The sequence below is a fragment of the Aedes albopictus genome, chromosome 2 (assembly GCF_035046485.1).
Source record: "Aedes albopictus strain Foshan chromosome 2, AalbF5, whole genome shotgun sequence".
NCBI classification, from domain to species: Eukaryota; Metazoa; Arthropoda; class Insecta; order Diptera; family Culicidae; genus Aedes; species Aedes albopictus.
In genome coordinates this window covers 178,107,782-178,127,135 of record NC_085137.1, presented here as the reverse complement: position 1 = coordinate 178,127,135, position 19,354 = coordinate 178,107,782, and the positions used below count along the sequence as shown (strand labels likewise).

At 37.3% G+C, this 19,354-nt stretch overlaps 1 protein-coding gene across 1 annotated transcript in view; it reads right to left on the bottom strand.

Annotated features, from left to right (window-relative positions):
- Positions 1-19,354, bottom strand: part of LOC109397556 (protein amalgam) — a 295,277-nt gene that overhangs the window by 145,055 nt on the left and 130,868 nt on the right. Inside the window, exons 2-3 of the mRNA XM_062850781.1 lie at positions 2,341-2,980; positions 1,820-1,938 (exon numbers count right to left, since the gene is read on the bottom strand). Of these exons, the coding sequence (XP_062706765.1) occupies positions 1,820-1,938; positions 2,341-2,410 (189 nt within the window). The 5' untranslated portion in view covers positions 2,411-2,980. The remainder of the gene's footprint in view (positions 1-1,819; positions 1,939-2,340; positions 2,981-19,354) is intronic.

Genomic DNA, 19,354 nt, shown 5'->3' with positions numbered 1-19,354 from the left:
AGCCTCCCACGATACAGTAGCTCGCAAAAATTTCGCAACAAATGCAGTAAGTAGGAAATAACTAAAACCAGACAAAACTATATTTAAGATGTTATAATGTCCACAGCCGCAACGGGCGCCATCTCGAAAACCATGTACCTAGACCAGTGGTCCTCAGGCTTACTGTCCACGCGGGCCACAATTGAATTTTACAAGAAGGCTGCGGGCCGCAAGGCATTCAAGAATGTATTTTGATCAAATTTTAATAGAGTTTCAGGATTTAACTTTGGCACACAAGTCATCCTTTATAATCTACATTATAATAATTCAGAGTCAAATGAAAAAGTCACAATTTTTGGGCATCATTATTTTGCAGATGAAAATGATTTTAAAAGTTAACTATACTGCTTCAAAATAAGTTTTTGCGAGGTCTTTTGTTTTTTTTGTATCTTTTGCTTGGAAATTAATTCGTTACTTCTTATAAGAGCAGTGATAAAAATATTTACTTTAGTTTTGCAATCTTTCTAATATCTTTCAAAACCAGATCGCGGGCCGCAGAAAACCTTCTCGAGGGCCGCATGCGGCCCGCGGGCCGCTATTTGGTGACCACTGACCTAGACTATCCGATGTAGAACATTACTATACATGTACAAGGGAACGTAACCTCTGTAAGCAATAGGGTGAGTCAGAATTAATTTTTCAAAACTTTAGAATCCTTGAAAAAGGTAAAATATATTACCGAAACCGTCGGATGTAGAGAGAATATGCAAAGGCCGAGAATATCACGTTTCCCAGCTTAAGTTCCCACAGTCGAAAGCAACCATTTCCTTCCTGTCAATCTTTAGAACGCCCCTGGATCCTCAAGAAGCCTTCTTATCTCTCTTTTTGGCACACTGTTCCATATCGACAAGAAGCCTCCTTGATCCCCTGGAAAGTTACTGATACCTTCGAAAATCCTCCTGAAGGAATCCAACTCCATCCCCCTCTTCTTCTTCTGTATGGTTCTTCGTTCCCACTAGAACTTGGCCTGCCTCTCTTTAACTTAGTGTTCTTTGAGAACTTTCACAGTTATTAATTGAAGGGCTTCCGTTGCCTGCTATTACATGAATGTGTATATTGTGAGGGAAGCACAATTATACACTATGCCCAGGGAGTGAAAGCGAAAATTTTTCCCGACCGGAACGAGAATCGAACCCGCCGTCTTCTGATTGGCAATCCACAGCCTTAAACCAAACTCCGCCCATCCTAATTCCCTCTGAATACCTTTGAACGAAAACACCTTGTTCTTAGACTTCCCTGAAACTTTCAGGAACACCTCTCGATCCCATTTCAAGCCCTCAGAAGAAATTTATTCTTGAACAAATTTCTCTCATTTCAAACACTTATCAAGCTTATCCAATGAACTCCGCCTCTTTTTGCCCAGTATTCATTTCTGCCATTTTCAATTTATGCACTCCCAGCTCAAGGCATAGAAAGAAGCTACAGTGTATAAGACTCTAACACAAATAAACAGAAGTAACACTCTAATAATTCCCATCGTATTCCACTAGTATGCTAGTTTGCCAACGGACCATCCATGGCGTTTTTGTTCGAGTTTGACGTTTGCTCACTACCTCCACCTAGTTGATGGCTGGCCAAACTCAATATTTTTGCATTGGGCGAACATGATTCCATGACTATGATTTAAATTCAGACACGAATGGCACATAAGTGGTAAAGTGTCTTTAATAAATATTAATAATAATAATAATGATTTAAATCGAAAAATGTGTACATGTTAACATCTGTTTGTCTGTGATTCTATATAAAGGATTCCATTGCAAATCTCTACGGTACTTACCCTATACTGTCCAAGATTGTTAACTACACAGGTGAATGACACATCTCGACCCTGTGTCACCGTAAGATTGTCCAACGGAGCCAAAAACTCCGGCTGTGTCTCTGATTGCGATCCATGTCCTGCAGAGAAAGGAAATGTAGATGTGGATTTAATGATAACAACTTTAAATTCATCTGCTTGCACGAAGTGCAGCAAAAAAGAACGTTTCTGGATTGCGTTGATGAAAGGGCGAATCTGCTTTAGCATATATCCACCAAAACTAAATTAAAGTTACTGAAATTTTCTTCTCAAAGCTTATGCGCCCTTTTAAAAATTCAATTCAAAAATGCACGCCGCTCGTACCATTCCACACCATTCTGTCTCAAGCGCAAAGGAAACTCGCGTAATTATATTCAACAAATTAAACCAACGAAACAATTATGACAATTTATCATCGTAGAAGGGGGATTTTTTCACTCATCCAACAATTTGAATAAAACCAGAAGGATGCAGTTGGTACACACGCCCGCCCACAAACTTACCATTCACCAGCATGGCCACAAACAATATATTCAACAAAAGCTTGAGCTCCACAAAATTTATGTGTCCCATTTCTACGCTTCGTTTCGGCACTGTAGCTCGGCTTCTGCAGCGGGCTTCACTTTTACTATTTCTAGCGCCACTTTGAGATATTAATGCTCTAACCCTCTCTTCCACGTGGCTTTCGTTCGGTTTACTATCTACATAACCAACGATTCACTTTTTCACACAACAAGACCAATGGCTTCCCACCCCGGCTACTATTATGCACATTTGGCCGCTTCCCTGAATGGTGCTTCCATATCTCGTATTGTTATTTTTTCCCCTTCACTTCAGCGGGCTAAATAGTCACGTGGCCCCAGATTGGGATATTTTCGGCGAAAAGCAATTCCAAATTGCATTGGAAATGTATGCACGCGGGCAACGCGGGATGATGGCAGATGGTGCTTCCTTACTGGGAATATGCAAAATTTTCACCACAGCAGCAGCTCGTCCTTTTTCTTTCAGGATTGCAGGTTCCTCAGGCATTGGTCCATTCTTCCAATGATGATGCTGATGATAATGGATTTTACGGTAATGGAGCGCTTCACTAGGGCTGAATGGTTTCCTAATTGTGTTGTGCAGTTAGCGGAGCGTTTTAGTCTGAAAGGGAAGAGATGAAAAATAATTTTATTCATTAAGTGCGATAGTGAGGATGAGAGTACGGGGAATAACGGGAAAATAATCCCTAAATGATCGAGAAAACCTAGAAGCCCTTGAAATTTCTAGTGCAATAACCAAGTACATTTGAAATTGAGTTTATCCTTTTCCTAGTGCAATGCAGTTCCAATCAACGCGGTGCCTCTGTAGAATATTCTTACCGAACATAGCGGTTTTTATATACAGTATGCGGCAGGAAAAAATGCGAAAGTGTTTTTCAACTTCAAAACTCATTTTTGTCTATTTGACGTTAACTAATCCATGTTTTATCGATGTAACAGGCTAATTTTCCGAAAAAATATTCAAAGTTTTTTTTTGGTCAATAACAGCGCCTGAAGCTGAAGACACTATTCCCGAGCAAAATTTAGTAATAAACAGATAACATACACACTTAGATTTTTTTACAGTATACGGTAATTTTTTACCGAATTCTCAACAGCTGAACGTTCGGTAATCCGTTCGATAATCGAAACGTGTACCGAACATCCGGTAAAACAAAATTTTCAAAGGCTGTCAAAAATTACCGTATTCTTCGGTAATCTGCGTTTTAAAATTACCGTAGAATTTCGGTAGTTAAATGTTTTCTTATGAATATTTTACAGATTTTCGGTACAAGCAAAAATTAAAGATGCAGGCTGGAGAGTTTGAATGTTTTTATTTACCAAATTTTGCGAGAATGTTCAATAATATTGTCACTCTTTCTAATAATTATTCAACCTCGACACCGATTTGTAGAACGTCGTGAGTGCACTTCCACTGCATTCCACCACGTAAACACCTGGAAGATCTGGAAGCAAATGTTGATTATTTAATTGGGCGAAAGCCATAATAAATATAAGTATGAATACTTACTCAATTCCACAAAATGCGATGCTCCGCTTAACAAAATAACAACTATCGGGCGGCACGATGTTTTATTTACTGATTTTTCAGGGAAAACTAACTTTGAAATACTGAACTGACTGCAGAACTGAAATAAAATGTCCATTTTTTTCCAATTTGACATTTCGCAAATGTTGCTGGCAAGTGTACCGAACTTCGGTAAAGTGCGGTGTGATTTAACAAGATGTACGGTAATGTTTCTTACAGTATACGGTAATTGTTCGATTTTACTGTCCATACTGTAAATTATTTGATAGATGATGCTGTTAAAGTATGAAATTACAATCCAATCGGTAATTATATTACCGAACTCTTGTAAAATGAATCATCTTTACCGTAGGACGGTTGTTTTTTTGCATTACCGATTTTTTCCGGCAAAATAATTACCGAACAACGAAACTGGATCTGAGTGTGTACTGTGTTATGCAAGGGCGTAGCCAGGGGGGGGGGGGGGGCAGGGGGGGGCTCGTGGCCCCCCCCTGACCGATTAACTATATTCTAACTTAACCGAAAAACTTAGATGATCAGAGCTGTTTTTGACTAGTAAAAATAAAATTCTCCTGCATCCTCGTATTTTTTTAATGTATGCAGGAATTCCTTCGGAAAATCTTGGAGAAATACCTTCGAAAATTCCTGAGGGTATTCCTTCGGAAAAACCTGGAGGAATTCCTTTAGAAATTCCTGAAGGAATTCCATCTAAAATTCCTGGAGGATTCTCTTCGCAAATTCCTGGAAGAATTCCATCGGAAATTCCTGAAGGAATTCCTTCGGAAATTTCTGGAGCAATTCCTTCGGAAATTCCTTGGGCAGTTCCTTGGGAAAATCTTGGATGAATACCTTCGGAAGTTTCTGGAGGAATTCTTTCAGAAATCCATAGAGAAATTCGTGAGGAAATCCTTAGGTGGATTCCTTACGAAATTCCTGAACAAAATAATTCCAAACTTCCTGGAGGAATGCTTTTGGAAATTCCTGAAGGAATTCCTTCGGAAATTGCTGGACGAATGTCATTGAAAATACCTGGAGGAATTCCTTCCGAAAGTCCTGGAGGAATTCCTTCGGAAAGTCGTGGAGGATTTTTTTCGGATATACTTTTTTTTGAAATTCTTGCAGGAATTCCTTCGGAAATTCCTAGCGAATTCCTTCGGAAATTCCAGGAGGGATTCCATCGGAAATTGCTGGACGAATTCCTTTGGGATTCCAGGAGGAATTCCTTTAGGAATTCCTGGAGGAATTCTTTCGGAAATTCCGGGAGGAATCCCTTCGGAAATTGCTGGGCGAATTTCATTGGAAATTCCTTCGGAAATTCCTGCAATAATTTCTTCGGCAATTATTGGACGAATTCCTTCGGAAATTGCTGGACGAATTCTTTTGGAAATTCCTGGAGGAATTCTATCGGAAATTCCTGGAGGAATTCCTTCAGAAATTCCTAGAGGAACTTTTTCGGAAATTCTTTTTATATTTTTTTTTGGAAATTCCTGGAGAATTACCGTCGGAAATTCCTAGCAGAATTCCTTCGGAAAATCCTGAAGGAATTCTTTCGGAAATTCCGGGTGGAAGTCCTTCGGAAATTCCATTAGGAATTCCTTTAAAAATTCCTGGAGGAATTCTTTCAGAAATTTCGGGAAGAATTCCTTCGGAAATTGCTGGACGAGTTCCTTTGGAGATTCCTGGAGGAATTTATTCGAAAATTCCAGGAGAAATTCCTTTAGGAATTCCTGGAGGAATTCTTTCGGAAATTCCTGAAGGAATTCCATCGGAAATTGCTGGAGGTATTCCGTTGGAAATTCCTGGAGGAATTCCTTCCAAAATTCTTGGAGGAATCCCTTCGCAAAATCCTGGAAGAATTCCTTCTGAAATTTCTGGAGAAATTCCATCGGAAATTCGTGAAGGGCTTCGTTTGGAATTTACTGGAGGAATGCCATCGAAAATTCCTTGGCGAGGTCCTTCGAAAAACCTTGGATGAATACTTTCGGAAATTTCTGGAGGAATTCTTTCAGAAATTTCGGGAGGAATTCCTTCGGAAATTGCTGGACGAATTCCTTTGGAGATTCCTGGAGGAATTCATTTGGAAATTCCAGAATGAATTTCTTTAGGAATTCCTGGAGTTATTCTTTCGGAAATTCTGGGAGGAATTGCTTCGGAAATTCTTGAAGCAATTCCTTCAAAAAATCTTGGAGGAATTCCTTAAAAAATTTCAGAATTCTTGGAGGAATCCCTTCGCAAATTCCTGAAGGAATTCGTTCGGAAATTCCTGAAAGAATTCCTTCGAAAATTCCTGGAGGGAGTTCCCTCAAAAAATCTTGGATGAACACCTCCGGAAATTTCTGGAGGATTTTTTTCAGAAATCTATAGACCAATTCCTGAGAAAATCCTTGGATGAATTCCTTAGGACATTCCTGGAAAAAAATCATTCTAAATTTCCAGAAATTCTTGGAGGTATTCCTTCAGAAATTCCTGGAGAATTTTTTTCGGAAAGTCTGTTTGGATTTTATTTTTGGAAATTCCAAGAGGATTTCCCTCGAAAATTCATGGAGGAATTTCTCCACAAATTCCGTTAGGAATTCCTTCAAAAATTCCTGGAGGAATTCTTTCGGAAATTTCGGGAGGAATTCCTTCGGAAATTGCTGGACGAATTCGTTTGCAGATTAATGGAAATTCCTGCAGGAATTCTTTCGGAATTTCTTCGAAAATTCCTGGAGAAATCCCTCCGGAATCTCTTGGATGCATTCCTTCTGAAATTCGTGGAGCAATTTTTTCGAGAATTCCTGGAGGAATTCCTTCGGAAATTCTTGGAGAAATTTCTTAAAAATTCCCGGAGGAATTCCATTGGAAATTCCTGGAGGAATTCCTTTGGATATTCCTTCGGAAATTCCTGGAGAAACTCTTTTGGAAATTCCTGAAGGTTTATTTTTGGAAATTCCAGGAAGAATTCCTTCAGAAATTCCAGGAGAAATTCTGTCGGAAATTCCTGGAGAAATTCCTTTGGAAATTTCCAATGGAATTTCTCCATGAATTTCCGATGTAATTCCACCAGGAATTTTGCGAAGGAATTCCTTCAGGATTTTCCGAATGAGTTCATCCATGTATTTCCGAGAGAATTCCTCCAGGAATTTCCGTGGCAATTCCTCCAGGAATTTCGGAGGGAAATCTTCCAGGAACTTAAGGAGAAATTCCTCCAGGAAATTTCGGAAAAGTTCCTCCACAAATTTTTGGAGAAATTACTCTAGGAATTTCCGGAGGAATTCCTCCAGGAATTTCCAAAGGAATTCTTCCAGGAATTTTCAAGGGAATTCCTCTTGGAATTTTCAAAGGATTTCCTCCTGGAATTTCCGATGGAATTCCTTCATGAATGTCCGAAGAAATCCCTCCATGAATTTCCGAAGGAATTCCTCCAGAAATTTTCCGACGGGATTCCTCTACGAATTTCCGAAGAAATTCCTCGAGGAATTTCCAGAGGAATTCCTCCAAGAACTTCCGAAGAAATTTTTCTAGGAATTTTCAAAAGAATTCCTCTTGGAATTTTTAAAGGATGTCCTCCTGGAATTTCCGAAGGAATTCCTCCATGAATGTACGAATGAATTCCTCCATGAATTTCCGAATGAATTCCTCCAGGAATTTTGCGAAGGAATTTCTAAAGAATTTTCCGAAGGAATTCTTACATGAATTTCCAAAGGAATTTCTACAGAAATTTTCCGACGGAATCCCTCCACGAATTTCCGAAGAAATTCCTCCATGAATTTCCGAAGGAATTCCTCCAGGAGTTTTGCGAAGGAAATCCTAAAGAATTTTCCGAAGGAGTTCCTCCATGAATTTCCGAAGGAATCGCTCCAGAAATTTTCCGATAGAATTCATTCACGAATTTCTGAAGAAATTCCTCCACGAATTTTCAAAGGAATTCCTCCAGGAATTTCCTGAGAAATTCCTCCATGAATTCCCGGATGAATTTCTTCAGAAATTTCCGGAGGAGTTCCTCCAGGAATTTCCGAAGGAGATCCTCCAGGAATTTTCAAAGAAATTCCTTCTGCAATTTCCGAAGGAATTCCTCCTGGAATTTCCGAAGGAATTCCTTCATAAATTTCCGAAGGATTCCCTTCAGGAATTTCCGAAGGAAATCATCCAGCAATTTCTGAAGGAATTCCTCCTGAAATTTCCGAGGGAATTCCTGCAGTAATTTCCGGTGGAATTCCTCCAGGGATTTTCAAAGGAATTTCACCTGGAATTTCCGAAGGCATTCTTTCATGAATGTCCGAAGGAATTCCACCAGGAATTTTCGAAAGAATTTCTCCAAGAATTCCTTCACGAATTTCCGAAGGAGTTCCTCCATAAATTTCAGAAGGAATTCCTCCAGGACTTTTGCGAAGGAATCGCTCAAGGATTTTCCGAAGGAATTCCTCTATGAATTTCCGAAGGAATTCCTCCAGAAATTTCAGGAAGGAATTTCTCCAGGTATTTCCGAAGGAATTACTCCAGGAATTTCCGAAGAAATTCCTCCAGGAATTCCCGAAGGAAATCCTCCACGAATTCTCCAAGAATTTCCGAGGGAATTCCTCCAGGATTTTCCCGAAGAATTCCTCCATGAGTTTCCGGAGGAGCTTGTCCAGGAATTTCCGTAGGAATTCCTCCAGGAATTTTCAAAGCAACTTCTCCTGGAATTTTCAAAGGATTTTCTCCTGAATTTCCGAAGGAATTCCTCTACGAATTTCCAAAGAAATCCCTCCCGGAACTTTCAAAGAAATTTATTATGGATTTGCTTTGAAATACCTCCAAAAATTGCCGAATGAATTCCTCCAAAAATTTTTGACGGTTGTCCTCAAAAAAATTCCTTAGGATTTTCTCACATAATCCCCAAACGTGTTTCTGAAGGAATGTTTGAAGAAGTTTCTCAAGTTTTCGTAGGAGTTTCGCAATACATTTCTGAAGGAATTTCTTGAGGAATTTCCGAAGAAACTTCTCAAGGATCTTTCACTGGAATTCCTTGAGGAATTTCGTAAAGATTTATAAAAAAAAACCGAAAAAAAATCCTCAACGAACTTATCAAACAATTTCTCACAAAATTTCCGAAGACATTTCAGATATATGTCAAAAAAATCCAAACGAACTCCAATTTTCCTTATCAAGGCATTTTTAAAGGAACTCCTAAAGGAACATTTTTAAAGAATTTCCGAATGAGTTCCTCTAGGAAATAAAAAATCACAAAAAGCATTTCTTCAGGAATTTCCGAAATATTTTTTTCAAGGAAGTTTGAAAGATTTTTAAAGAAATTCCTTATTGAATTTCAGAAGAGAGACTCAAGAGACTTTTAGTGATTTTTTTTCAATATTTTCGAAAGAATTGCTTCAGGAATTTGGGAAGGAATTCTCACAGAAATTTCCGGATGAATTCCTCCAAGAATTTTTGAAGGCATTCCTCAAGGAATTTTCGGAAGAATTCCTCACAAAAACTCCGAAGGAGTTCCTCAAGGAATATTCTAAATCTATTTCAAAGAAATTCCTCAAGGAATTCCCGAAGAATCTTCTGAAGGAAATCGTAGAAGAACTCTCGAAGGAATGTCTTATGGAATTTCTCAAGGAGCTTTAGAAATGAACGAATTCCTCAAGAAATTTCTGAAGAATTTGTCAAGGAATTTCAGGTGGCATTCCTCATGGATTTTCGAAATAAATTCTTAAAATTATTTTTTAATTGATTCCTTTAAAAATTTCCGAATGCATTCCTCTAGCAACTTCCAAAGATATTCCTCCAGGAATTTCCGAAGGAATTCCTTTAGAAATTTTCAAAGGAATTTTTCCCGTAATTTCGAAGGAATTCATTAAAGGATTTTTCGAAGAAATTTCTCCAAAAATTTCTAAGGGTATTCCTCAAGGAAAGGAATCTTAGTTTGATTGGAATTTTTGGAAGAATTCCCGGAGAAATTCTTAAAGTATTTTTTGGAGCTTCTCAAACGGATTTGTGGTGGAATTAAGAATGATATTTGTAAAGAATTACTGGGGAAATTCTCAAAAGCATGCATGGTGAAATTCGTAATAAAGCTTCTGGAGGAATTATTAAAGAAATTTCTGAAGGTATTCACAACGGAATTACTGCAAGTTTTCCGAAGGTAATTTCTTCTGGAATATCTACATTAAAATAACCGACACGAATGCACCCTTCAGGTGTAAAGTGTCTTAAATACATTAACAAACAAACAACATTAAAATAACCTGGAAAATATTAAAGAAATTTCTGGAGAAACTGCTGGATAAATTCAAATTCATGATGGCATTTGTTAAGAAATTCCTGAAGCAATATCTTGAGGAATTCCTCAGGATTATAATCATATATGATTCTTCCATTGAACCATTCCTGTTAATCACCCAAATTTCATACTTCACTTTTATTTTTTTTTTTTAAATGATGAAGTATTTGAACTCCTTGTTACTGCAAAGTGGTTTTCAGTGTAAGGGTGCTCGCCCCCCCCTGGCCGAAAAGCTGGCTACGCCCTTGGTGTTATGTGATATAAAAAATAATGAACTAAATGTGTTCTAAGTTTGGTTAGCAGGCAATTTAATAAACATGAGAGCAACTAATTATACCCATGATATCATCAGGATAACTCATTATTTTATCATCAGGGGCATCCTGATAACAGCTTCTGTAAATCAATTAATTTGATCTGATTGAAAACACATTTTGTTATCAGCAAGGATGTCAGATTTTTTTTTTTGAAAAATCTGAATCGCACTACATATTCATGAATCTGTATCCCATACAAAATGTGGGTAAACAATCTTAATCCCATACAAAAATAAAATAGCCCCTCTGGCTCAAAAATATGTATTTTATATAAAATAAAACCTGTACGGGTTCTCAAAAATCTGTATAATACAGATACATATGTATATATGGCATCCCTGGTTATCAGAAAGATGTTTTCTTGGTAATTGATATGTTGTTGGCGATGATGATGCTTCAGAGTATGCCATGCCATGAATTATCAAAATGATAACACAAAACTGTTAATGAGATCTAGAGCGAGCTCTAGTTTTCATTTTGTTATTGAACAGTTATTCGACTTTGCTCGGTCATTGGCGTAGCTAGGATTGTTTTTCTGGATGGGGCCCAGTGGGGGCCTGACATGGGATGGCTTTTAAGCGGCATGGTCGCTCGATATGTGAATATGCGAATCGGGATTGCAGTTTTGAGGAATCAAAATGACTGGATTCCTCCAGAGATTCCTTCAAGATTGCACCTAGGAATTCCACCAGACATTTCTTTTCGCCGTTTTCTTCAAAAATTTCTTCAGAGATCCTTAAAGGTAGGTATACCTTCAGAGATTTTTCCTTAAATTTTCCCATTTATTCCTTCCAGAATTTCAACAGATATTGCTCCAATAATTCCATCTGGAATTATTCAAAGTATTTCTACAGAGGAATGTCTTGCAGAAAATTTTACTAGAGATTATTCAAAAGTTAATCCAGACATTGCTTAAAAATTGGATTTTTTCAGATTTTTTTTTGGACTTTCCTGAGATTCCCTAAGGAATTATTCATGGGATTGCTTCTGGGATTCCTCATGGGGTTTCTTCAAAAATTCCTCCAAGAATTCCACCAGGGGTTCACCCGGGAATTGCTTCTATGATTCTTTCAGGAACAACTTCCAGGATTATTTTAAAATACCTCCAAGCAATCTTCTTGGGAATCCTTCAGAAATTCCAGCAGAAATTGTTCCAGGAATCCTCCGTGAATTGCTTCAGGAATTCGTCTAAAAATTCCTGCAGAGATTTGACCAGGAATTCCTCTAAAAATTCCACTAGAGATTTCTCTTGCGATCCCTCCAGGTATTCCTCTAGAGATACCTTAAGGAATTCCTCTAGAGACTCCATCACAGATTTGTCCAGCATTACCTGCAGGAATTCTTCCAAGAATTTTCCCATGGATTCTACCTGAAAGTTCTCCATTGATTCTTCAAGAAAATCCTCCAGAAATTCCTTCATGGATTTTTACAAGAATTCCTAATGGAATTTATGCAGCGATTCCTCCAAGAGTTCCTCTGGAAATTTCTCAAGGATTTCTCTAGAAATTCTTCCAGAGATTCCTCCAGGTATTAGAGGTTCAACCAGGGATTCTTCGGTATATTCCTCCAGGAATTCTTTAACGGATTCCTCTAGGAATTATATCTGAAAGGCAGACAATTAAAGTTCCATAATGAATACAAATTTTCCCATAAATAATTCGAAAAGTCCCAGTGAAGAAACAGGGGTGTAAGCAGTAATAAATAACAAAAGTTCCATAAACAAATAAATAAATGCATAAATAAATCAAAAGTTTCCATAAATAATTGATTCTTGAGCAATTAAAAACGTCAAAAATGCAATGAATAAATCAGCTGTTGCAATAAAAAAAGCCATTTTTCCCACCAAATAACTTCGAATTTTCAATAAATAAATCCGATTTTTCCATAATAAATCAGAAAATTCACTATTAAAAAATATCGAAAAAGCAATAAATATTATTGCAAGCCATAAAGCATGGAAATATTTTTTTAAGCAATCAAAAGGTTAATTGATCAATTAACATCTAAATTAACGACTCATGCACAATATTTCGTTTTACCAAATCAAATTTGATAGATTTAAGCATTTTATGTTAGTATCCCGCATAGAAAAATACTATTCATGGCATCGTTCATATTATACGATGTCCATTGGTGCAATAATAACTATACAAGAAGTTATCGTTTAATGATAAAATGATAGAGATTGAAAAATTTCAACAGTTTAAAATTGTTCAAGTATCATTGAACATATAATAATTATACGTCGAATAATAATCAAATCATTTTTAATAATAAGGTTACCGAAAATTTCAGCGACAAAAATAATGTCTTTGACTATTTTTTCACTATATTTATTATTTAATGGTTGGAATAAAAGGTCATCACGATAGTCTGCATTGTCATCCGATTTTCAATGCCGATGTTTGGCATTTTAGGCACAAAAATGGGTTTAACACTTCACATCTACCTCACTTGAGTGGATGTACGACCACGAGCGGAGCTTCAAAACAAAAGCCCTTGCGGTCGCAGGTTCCAGTCACTTTGGGGTTACATGCCAATTGCAGAAAATTTGAGAGAGTTGGGGAACGAAATCCGGCACTTTGTAGGCACAAAAAACACAACTGTAGTGAAGACAATTTTAGGTTCTTGTTACGACGGCTTATAACTGCTGACGTTAATGCTTCCAGCGACCGGTTGCAACCAGCAAATCACTGGAGACCACTGAAAAACATACCTTCCGGTGCGGCCAATACTAGTGTGAAGGAAGATGTTCCACGAACTCGACAGAGTTTTCAGTTTTACCACTTTCAAACACTCGCGACCGACGATTTAATTTGGTCTAGTACGGAGACACCGCGCGAGAAGGATTAAGCACATCAATAACACGGTTCGATTCCCAATCCAGCCAGAGATACAGCAAACTTAAAAAAAAAATCACCACGAATGAAAACAACGATTCATTTAATGATACAAAAACTTGACAGTGCCCAGCAAGTGCTCGCAGGGGTGTATTTTTTTCTATAGTCGATAAAGAATATTTCATGAAATATTTCCGTTTTGTTTTTATGATTCACAGTATCGTTAAAAATACGATAAAGCGATCATAATATGAATAATAGTGCTAAAATTTTGTTCGAGAAAAATGGCATTTTTGAATGGTAACGATACTTAACAACCCATTCGGTCTATCATTAAAACCCCGTATATGATAGCAAGTAGCATCAATATGATTCATCGTATCATCGATTTATAATCCAGTTTATGATAACACGAATAAGGTACACCGGGGCAAGTTGAAATGGGTGGGGCAAGATGAAACACGAAGTTTTGAAACAGATTTCAATACAATTTGGTAATTTATCCTTCGTTAAAAGATTGTTTGAATCAAAAACTATGCGTTACGGCGATCAAACTATTTATTATCATTAGAAAACATCATGTTAACCCGCTGTTTCATCTTGCCCCACCCGTTTCAACTTGCCCCGGTGTACCTTAATAAGAAAATGATAGCCCGTATGGCTTATGTATGATACAGTTTTATTCGGGATGTAAACTTGCATGCAATTTTCGGAGGGTGACTTGTATTGGAAATATCGTCCCTAACATAAATTGTTTAAAACTATCAAATTCGATTTGATAAAACAAACTATTTTGCATGAATCGTTAATTTAGATGTTTATCGATCAATTCACCTTTTGATTGTTTAAAAAAATATTTCTATGCTTAATGGCTTGCAGTCAAAAAGCCCAAAAACGTATATTTTGCCCTATAAATTGAGGTATAGCTTAAAATTGTGACGTACTGGAGCAAATCTGAGCCCGGATTCGGATTCAGCGGCCCAAAATCTGTCAGAGACACATAAGTTTGCTTGAAAATCTCTCTTATAAAGATACCTAACCTAACCTAACATAAGTTTGCTCTTGAAACAGACCAAAAGTAAAATTTTGTTACGCTGTGTTATGTTTCAAATATGCCAAGAAGAATTAAAATTGAATGGAAGATGACAAAGTTATCAACAAATCACTTTTCCATGTTTTAAGAGCCAGTTCGCGAGAGCCGCAACCCCTTCTTGTATCGATATGCTCAGATTGAGCTGAAATTTTCAGGGTATGGTTTTCCATATATAAGATGATATCTGGCCGATTTTTAGATTTTTCCGTTAGGGGGAAGTGGGGTAAAATAGCCCTCAAAGATTTCATGTCTAAAAATAGGTAAAATCACTAAAATCGCAATAACTTCCGCAAAAATTAACGGATTCAGCTGAAATTTTGCATGGACACTCTATTCCTATGGCACTATAGGCCAAGCGTCGGATATTCTTTGATATTTAATTTGAAGAAATAGGTTGTTTTCATAATTTTTTTGACTATTTTCAGGGCGCCCGTTTTCGTACCAACAGAACTAGGATGAAAAACTGAGTACTACGTTTTGAAGGATTACCCAAGAGCTTTCATTTGATATGTGACCCAGATGCGCCAACTTAAAAACTTTCGAAAAAAAATAATGTTTTCTCCGGGTATGCATTTTACCCCATATTTTTTGGTGTCTAAAGAAGTGTTGTCGCAAATTATGACAACGTTATTTAACTTTCAAGGGTTTTTCTTCAATAATAATTCAACAGAAAAATGATGACTAAGAAATGCAATTATTGGATTTTTTTCATTTGGGGAAAGTAGGGTAAAATGGATTAACTCAACCTCCTTTCGAAATAACGTTGCTACGATGTTCTCTGATCGGACTCGATTTTTCAGAGTTCTTTATTCTACTCAAGAATAGATGCTTTATCACATATTATTTTTTTTTCTTGAGAGGATAACGGGGTAAAACAATTATCACAAAAAAATGTTGAAAATAATCAAAATTTCAAAACCTACAAATGCTTTGGTAAAACTTGGCGAAATTTCATGAAATCAAAAGAAATTTCTTAATTTTTATTTTCTTCGAGTTTCGACTGTTGGTGATTATGTTGGAAGGGGGATGGCGTTCAGTCTTTGGAGGAATAACTCAAAAACGGATTCTTAAGCTTTCATCCGACGTTTCGGTCGCTATATTGCGCCTTCTTCTGGGAATCTGTGGACAATGGTTCGATTTATGTTGTGTTTATGTTTGTGTTTATGCTACTCACTAACTAAGCTCCGTTTTGTCGTCAGTATGAGCCCACAGCATAGGCCACATTTGTCCCAGACGTAACGTATCGCTACAACAAGAATTCACATGAGTACCAGGCAAGCATGCTGCGCAAGTAAACTTTCCGTCTGGTTTTACTTACTCTGCCGCCGCTGGCGGATGGATGGGATAAAATATCCGAAAAATATCCGAAAAAATTATCCGGGTCGCAGAACAGCGATGCAGTTGCCCGTTTTGGCGCCACTTTTACTCTGTTTGTGTTAAGGACAAACGTCTTGAAATCCCGCTTCAAAAGTGCATGAAAACTTAAAACGCACAAATCTCAAGAAGCAAGCTTCAAACAACAGTGCATTTTATTATTCTGTTCTTGCTCACTTGCAATAAGCTTAAAATATGAAGATAAAATGCGCTGGTTTTGTTTACGAAGAGATTTGTGCCTTCAAAATCGTGAGTAGGTGCCAAAGTTTTACCAAAGCATTTGTAGGTTTTGAAATTTTGATTTTTTTCAACATTTTTTTTCTGATAATTGTTTTACCCCGTTATCCTCTCAAGAAAAAAAATAATATGTGATAAAGCATCTATTCTTGAGTAGAATAAAGAACTCTGAAAAATCGAGTCCGATCAGAGAACATCGTAGCAACGTTATTTCGAAAGGAGGTTGAGTTAATCCATTTTACCCTACTTTCCCCAAATGAAAAAAATCCAATAATTGCATTTCTTAGTCATCATTTTTCTGTTGAATTATTTTTGAAGAAAAACCCTTGAAAGTTAAATAACGTTGTCATAATTTGCGACAACACTTCTTTAGACAAAAAATATGGGGTAAAATGCATACCCGGAGAAAAAAATATTTTTTTTTCGAAAGTTTTTAAGTTGGCGCATCTGGGTCACATATCAAATGAAAGCTCTTGGGTAATCCTTCAAAACGTAGTACTCAGTTTTTCATCCTAGTTCTGTTGGTACGAAAACGGGCGCCCTGAAAATAGTCAAAAAAATTATGAAAACAACCTATTTCTTCAAATTAAATATCAAAGAATATCCGACGCTTGGCTTAAATGGAAGTGCCATAGGAATAGAGTGTCCATGCAAAATTTCAGCTGAATCCGTTAATTTTTGCGGAAGTTATTGCGATTTTAGTGATTTTACCTATTTTTAGACATGAAATCTTTGAGGGCTATTTTACCCCACTTCCCCCTAACGGAAAAATCTGAAAATCGGCCAGATATCATCTTTTATATGGAAAACCAAACCCTGAAAATTTCAGCTCAATCGGAGCACATCGATTCCACTTCCTTTGGAAAGGGGGTCGCGGTTCTCGCGAACTGGCTCTTAAGATAGTGACCCTAAATTTTTGGCCGATGGAACAGCCCCTAGTTTTGCTTGTCAGCGCTGTAACTTTTGAATTTGGCGAAGGAAATGGCTGAAACTTTGAACACAAACCTCTCAATCTACATTTGTTGCATAGGCAAATTAGTCAGCACCCTTTATGGTTTTGATTGTACTATTGAAAGTACTATAGTCAACAAATTTTTCAGGCATAATATACACATAATCAACTACCTTCTGTGAGAATTACATGGAAATAGCCATAGAAATTCAAAAGTTATGAATAGCACATAAAAAACAAGAAAAATTTTCACTAACACTCACCCCTATCAACACCAGTAGCTTTCAAACCAATTGATCAAAGTTTATGAAATTTTGCAAGAAGGTGTCTCTATACGTTTCATAACGGCTTACGAAATTTCATAATTATCATCACAGAATTTCGAATTGTAGCGTAAAAGAACCATCTATTATGCGAATGAAAACTGGTCATGATTGTACAAAATGCTTAAAGCCACGTCTGTTTGTTTTTCATCCACAGTTAAAAGTAATGTTTCCATGTTATGAAATTTGGCACAAATAATAAACGTACACCAAAGATTTCTCAGTTAATTTTTTGGCCAATTTTACTGATTCATAACAGAGTTACAGCCGTACATCTGTGTCCCGATTATTGCGGATGCAGGCTTTATTTCCTCAGGAACTCCACCAGGAATGCCACTAAGAATACCTCCAGGAATTACCCCAAAAATTTCTCCAAGAAATGATCCCGAAATTTCTCCAGGAATTCCTTCGCAAATACCTACAGCGAATCCTCCAGGAATTCTCCCAGGGAGTCCTTTTAGAAATTCTTTCAAGAATTGCTTCAATAATTCCTCCAGGAGCTTTTCCAGGAATTCCTCCAGGAATTCCTTGTGGAATTCATCTAGAAATTTCTCCTTCAGTGATTCCTTCAAGGATTCCTCCAGAGATTTCTCAAGAAATAAGTTTCACTAGGAATTTCTCCACAAATCCCTTTAGGGATTCCTCTAAGGATTCTTCCTGAGATTCCTTCAGGAATTGGTTCGATTCCTCCAGAAATTCCTTAAGAAATTGTTCCAGGATTCTTCTGTGAATTCCTTGAGGGATTTGTTTTAAAAATTCCGGCAGGAATTCGTCCAGGAATTCCTCTAAAAATTCCGCTAGAGATTCCTCTAAAAATTCCTCCAGGTATTCCTCTGGATATAACTCAAGGAATTCCTCTTGAGTCTAGAGCAAGGAATTCCTTCAGGGATTTTTTTTTCGAAAGTTCTCTAGTGATTCTTCAAGAAAATCCTACAGATATTTCTCCACCTATTTCTACAAGGATTCCCAATGGAATTTATGCAGGAATTCCTGGAAAAAAAATCTTCAGGAATTGATTGAGGAATTCTTCCAGGAATTCCTTCAGAAAGTACGACGGCAATTTATCCAGGAATTTCCCCAGGGCATCATTCTGCCGGAGTTTATACAGGCATTATTCCATAAAATCCTCTAGGGATTCCTGCATGAATTCCTCCTGAGATTCCTCTAGGAATTCCTTCAAGGATTTCTTCAGGAATCCCCCAGGAATTATTCCAGGTATTCCTCTATGCATTTCACCAGGACTTCATCCAGGCATTTTCCCAAAGACTTCTCTAAAAATTACCCCAAGAATTTCTCCAGGAATTGAACCAAAAATTTCTCCAGGAAACCTTTCGGAAATCTTTCCGAACATCACGGAATTTCTCCAGGAAATCCTTCAGGGATTCCTATTTGAAATTCTTTCAGTAACTCCTCTAAGAGTTTTTCCAGGGATTCCTCTGGGAATTTTTCCAGGGTTTCCTTGAGGAATTTATCCAGGTTCTTTTCCTCCTGGGGTTTCTATAAGGATTTCTACAAGAATTCGTTCAAAGGATTCCTTCCGAACTTCCTGCAGGAATTTGCCAGAAATTTGCCAGAGATTCCTCCAGGAATTCCTCCGAAAATTCCTTTAGTTATTCATCCAGATATTCCCCCAATTATTCCTGGAATTATTCTGGGACTACCTCTAGGTATTTATCAAGAAATTTCATCAGTATTTTTTCCCATGGATTCATTTCAAAATTCCTATAGAGATTCCTCCAAAATTTCATTCATGCATTAATCCAGGAGTTAACCAGAAACTCCTTCAGAGATTCCTCTCAAGATTCTTCCAGCGATTACTCCGATGATTCCCCCAGTAATTCATCCAAGTATTCCTCCAAGAATTCTTCCTGAAATCCTACAAAAATTTCTCTGGGAATTCCTCTAGGAATTCCTCTAGGAATTTCTTCAGGCATTATCCAGGGATTTATCCCAGAATTCCTATAGATTTCTCCAGAATTTCATTCAGAGATTTCTCCAGGAATTCTTCCAGAGATAGTTCCTCGGAAGTACCTCCAGTACCAGAAGTTCTTCCAGGCATTCTTTCTG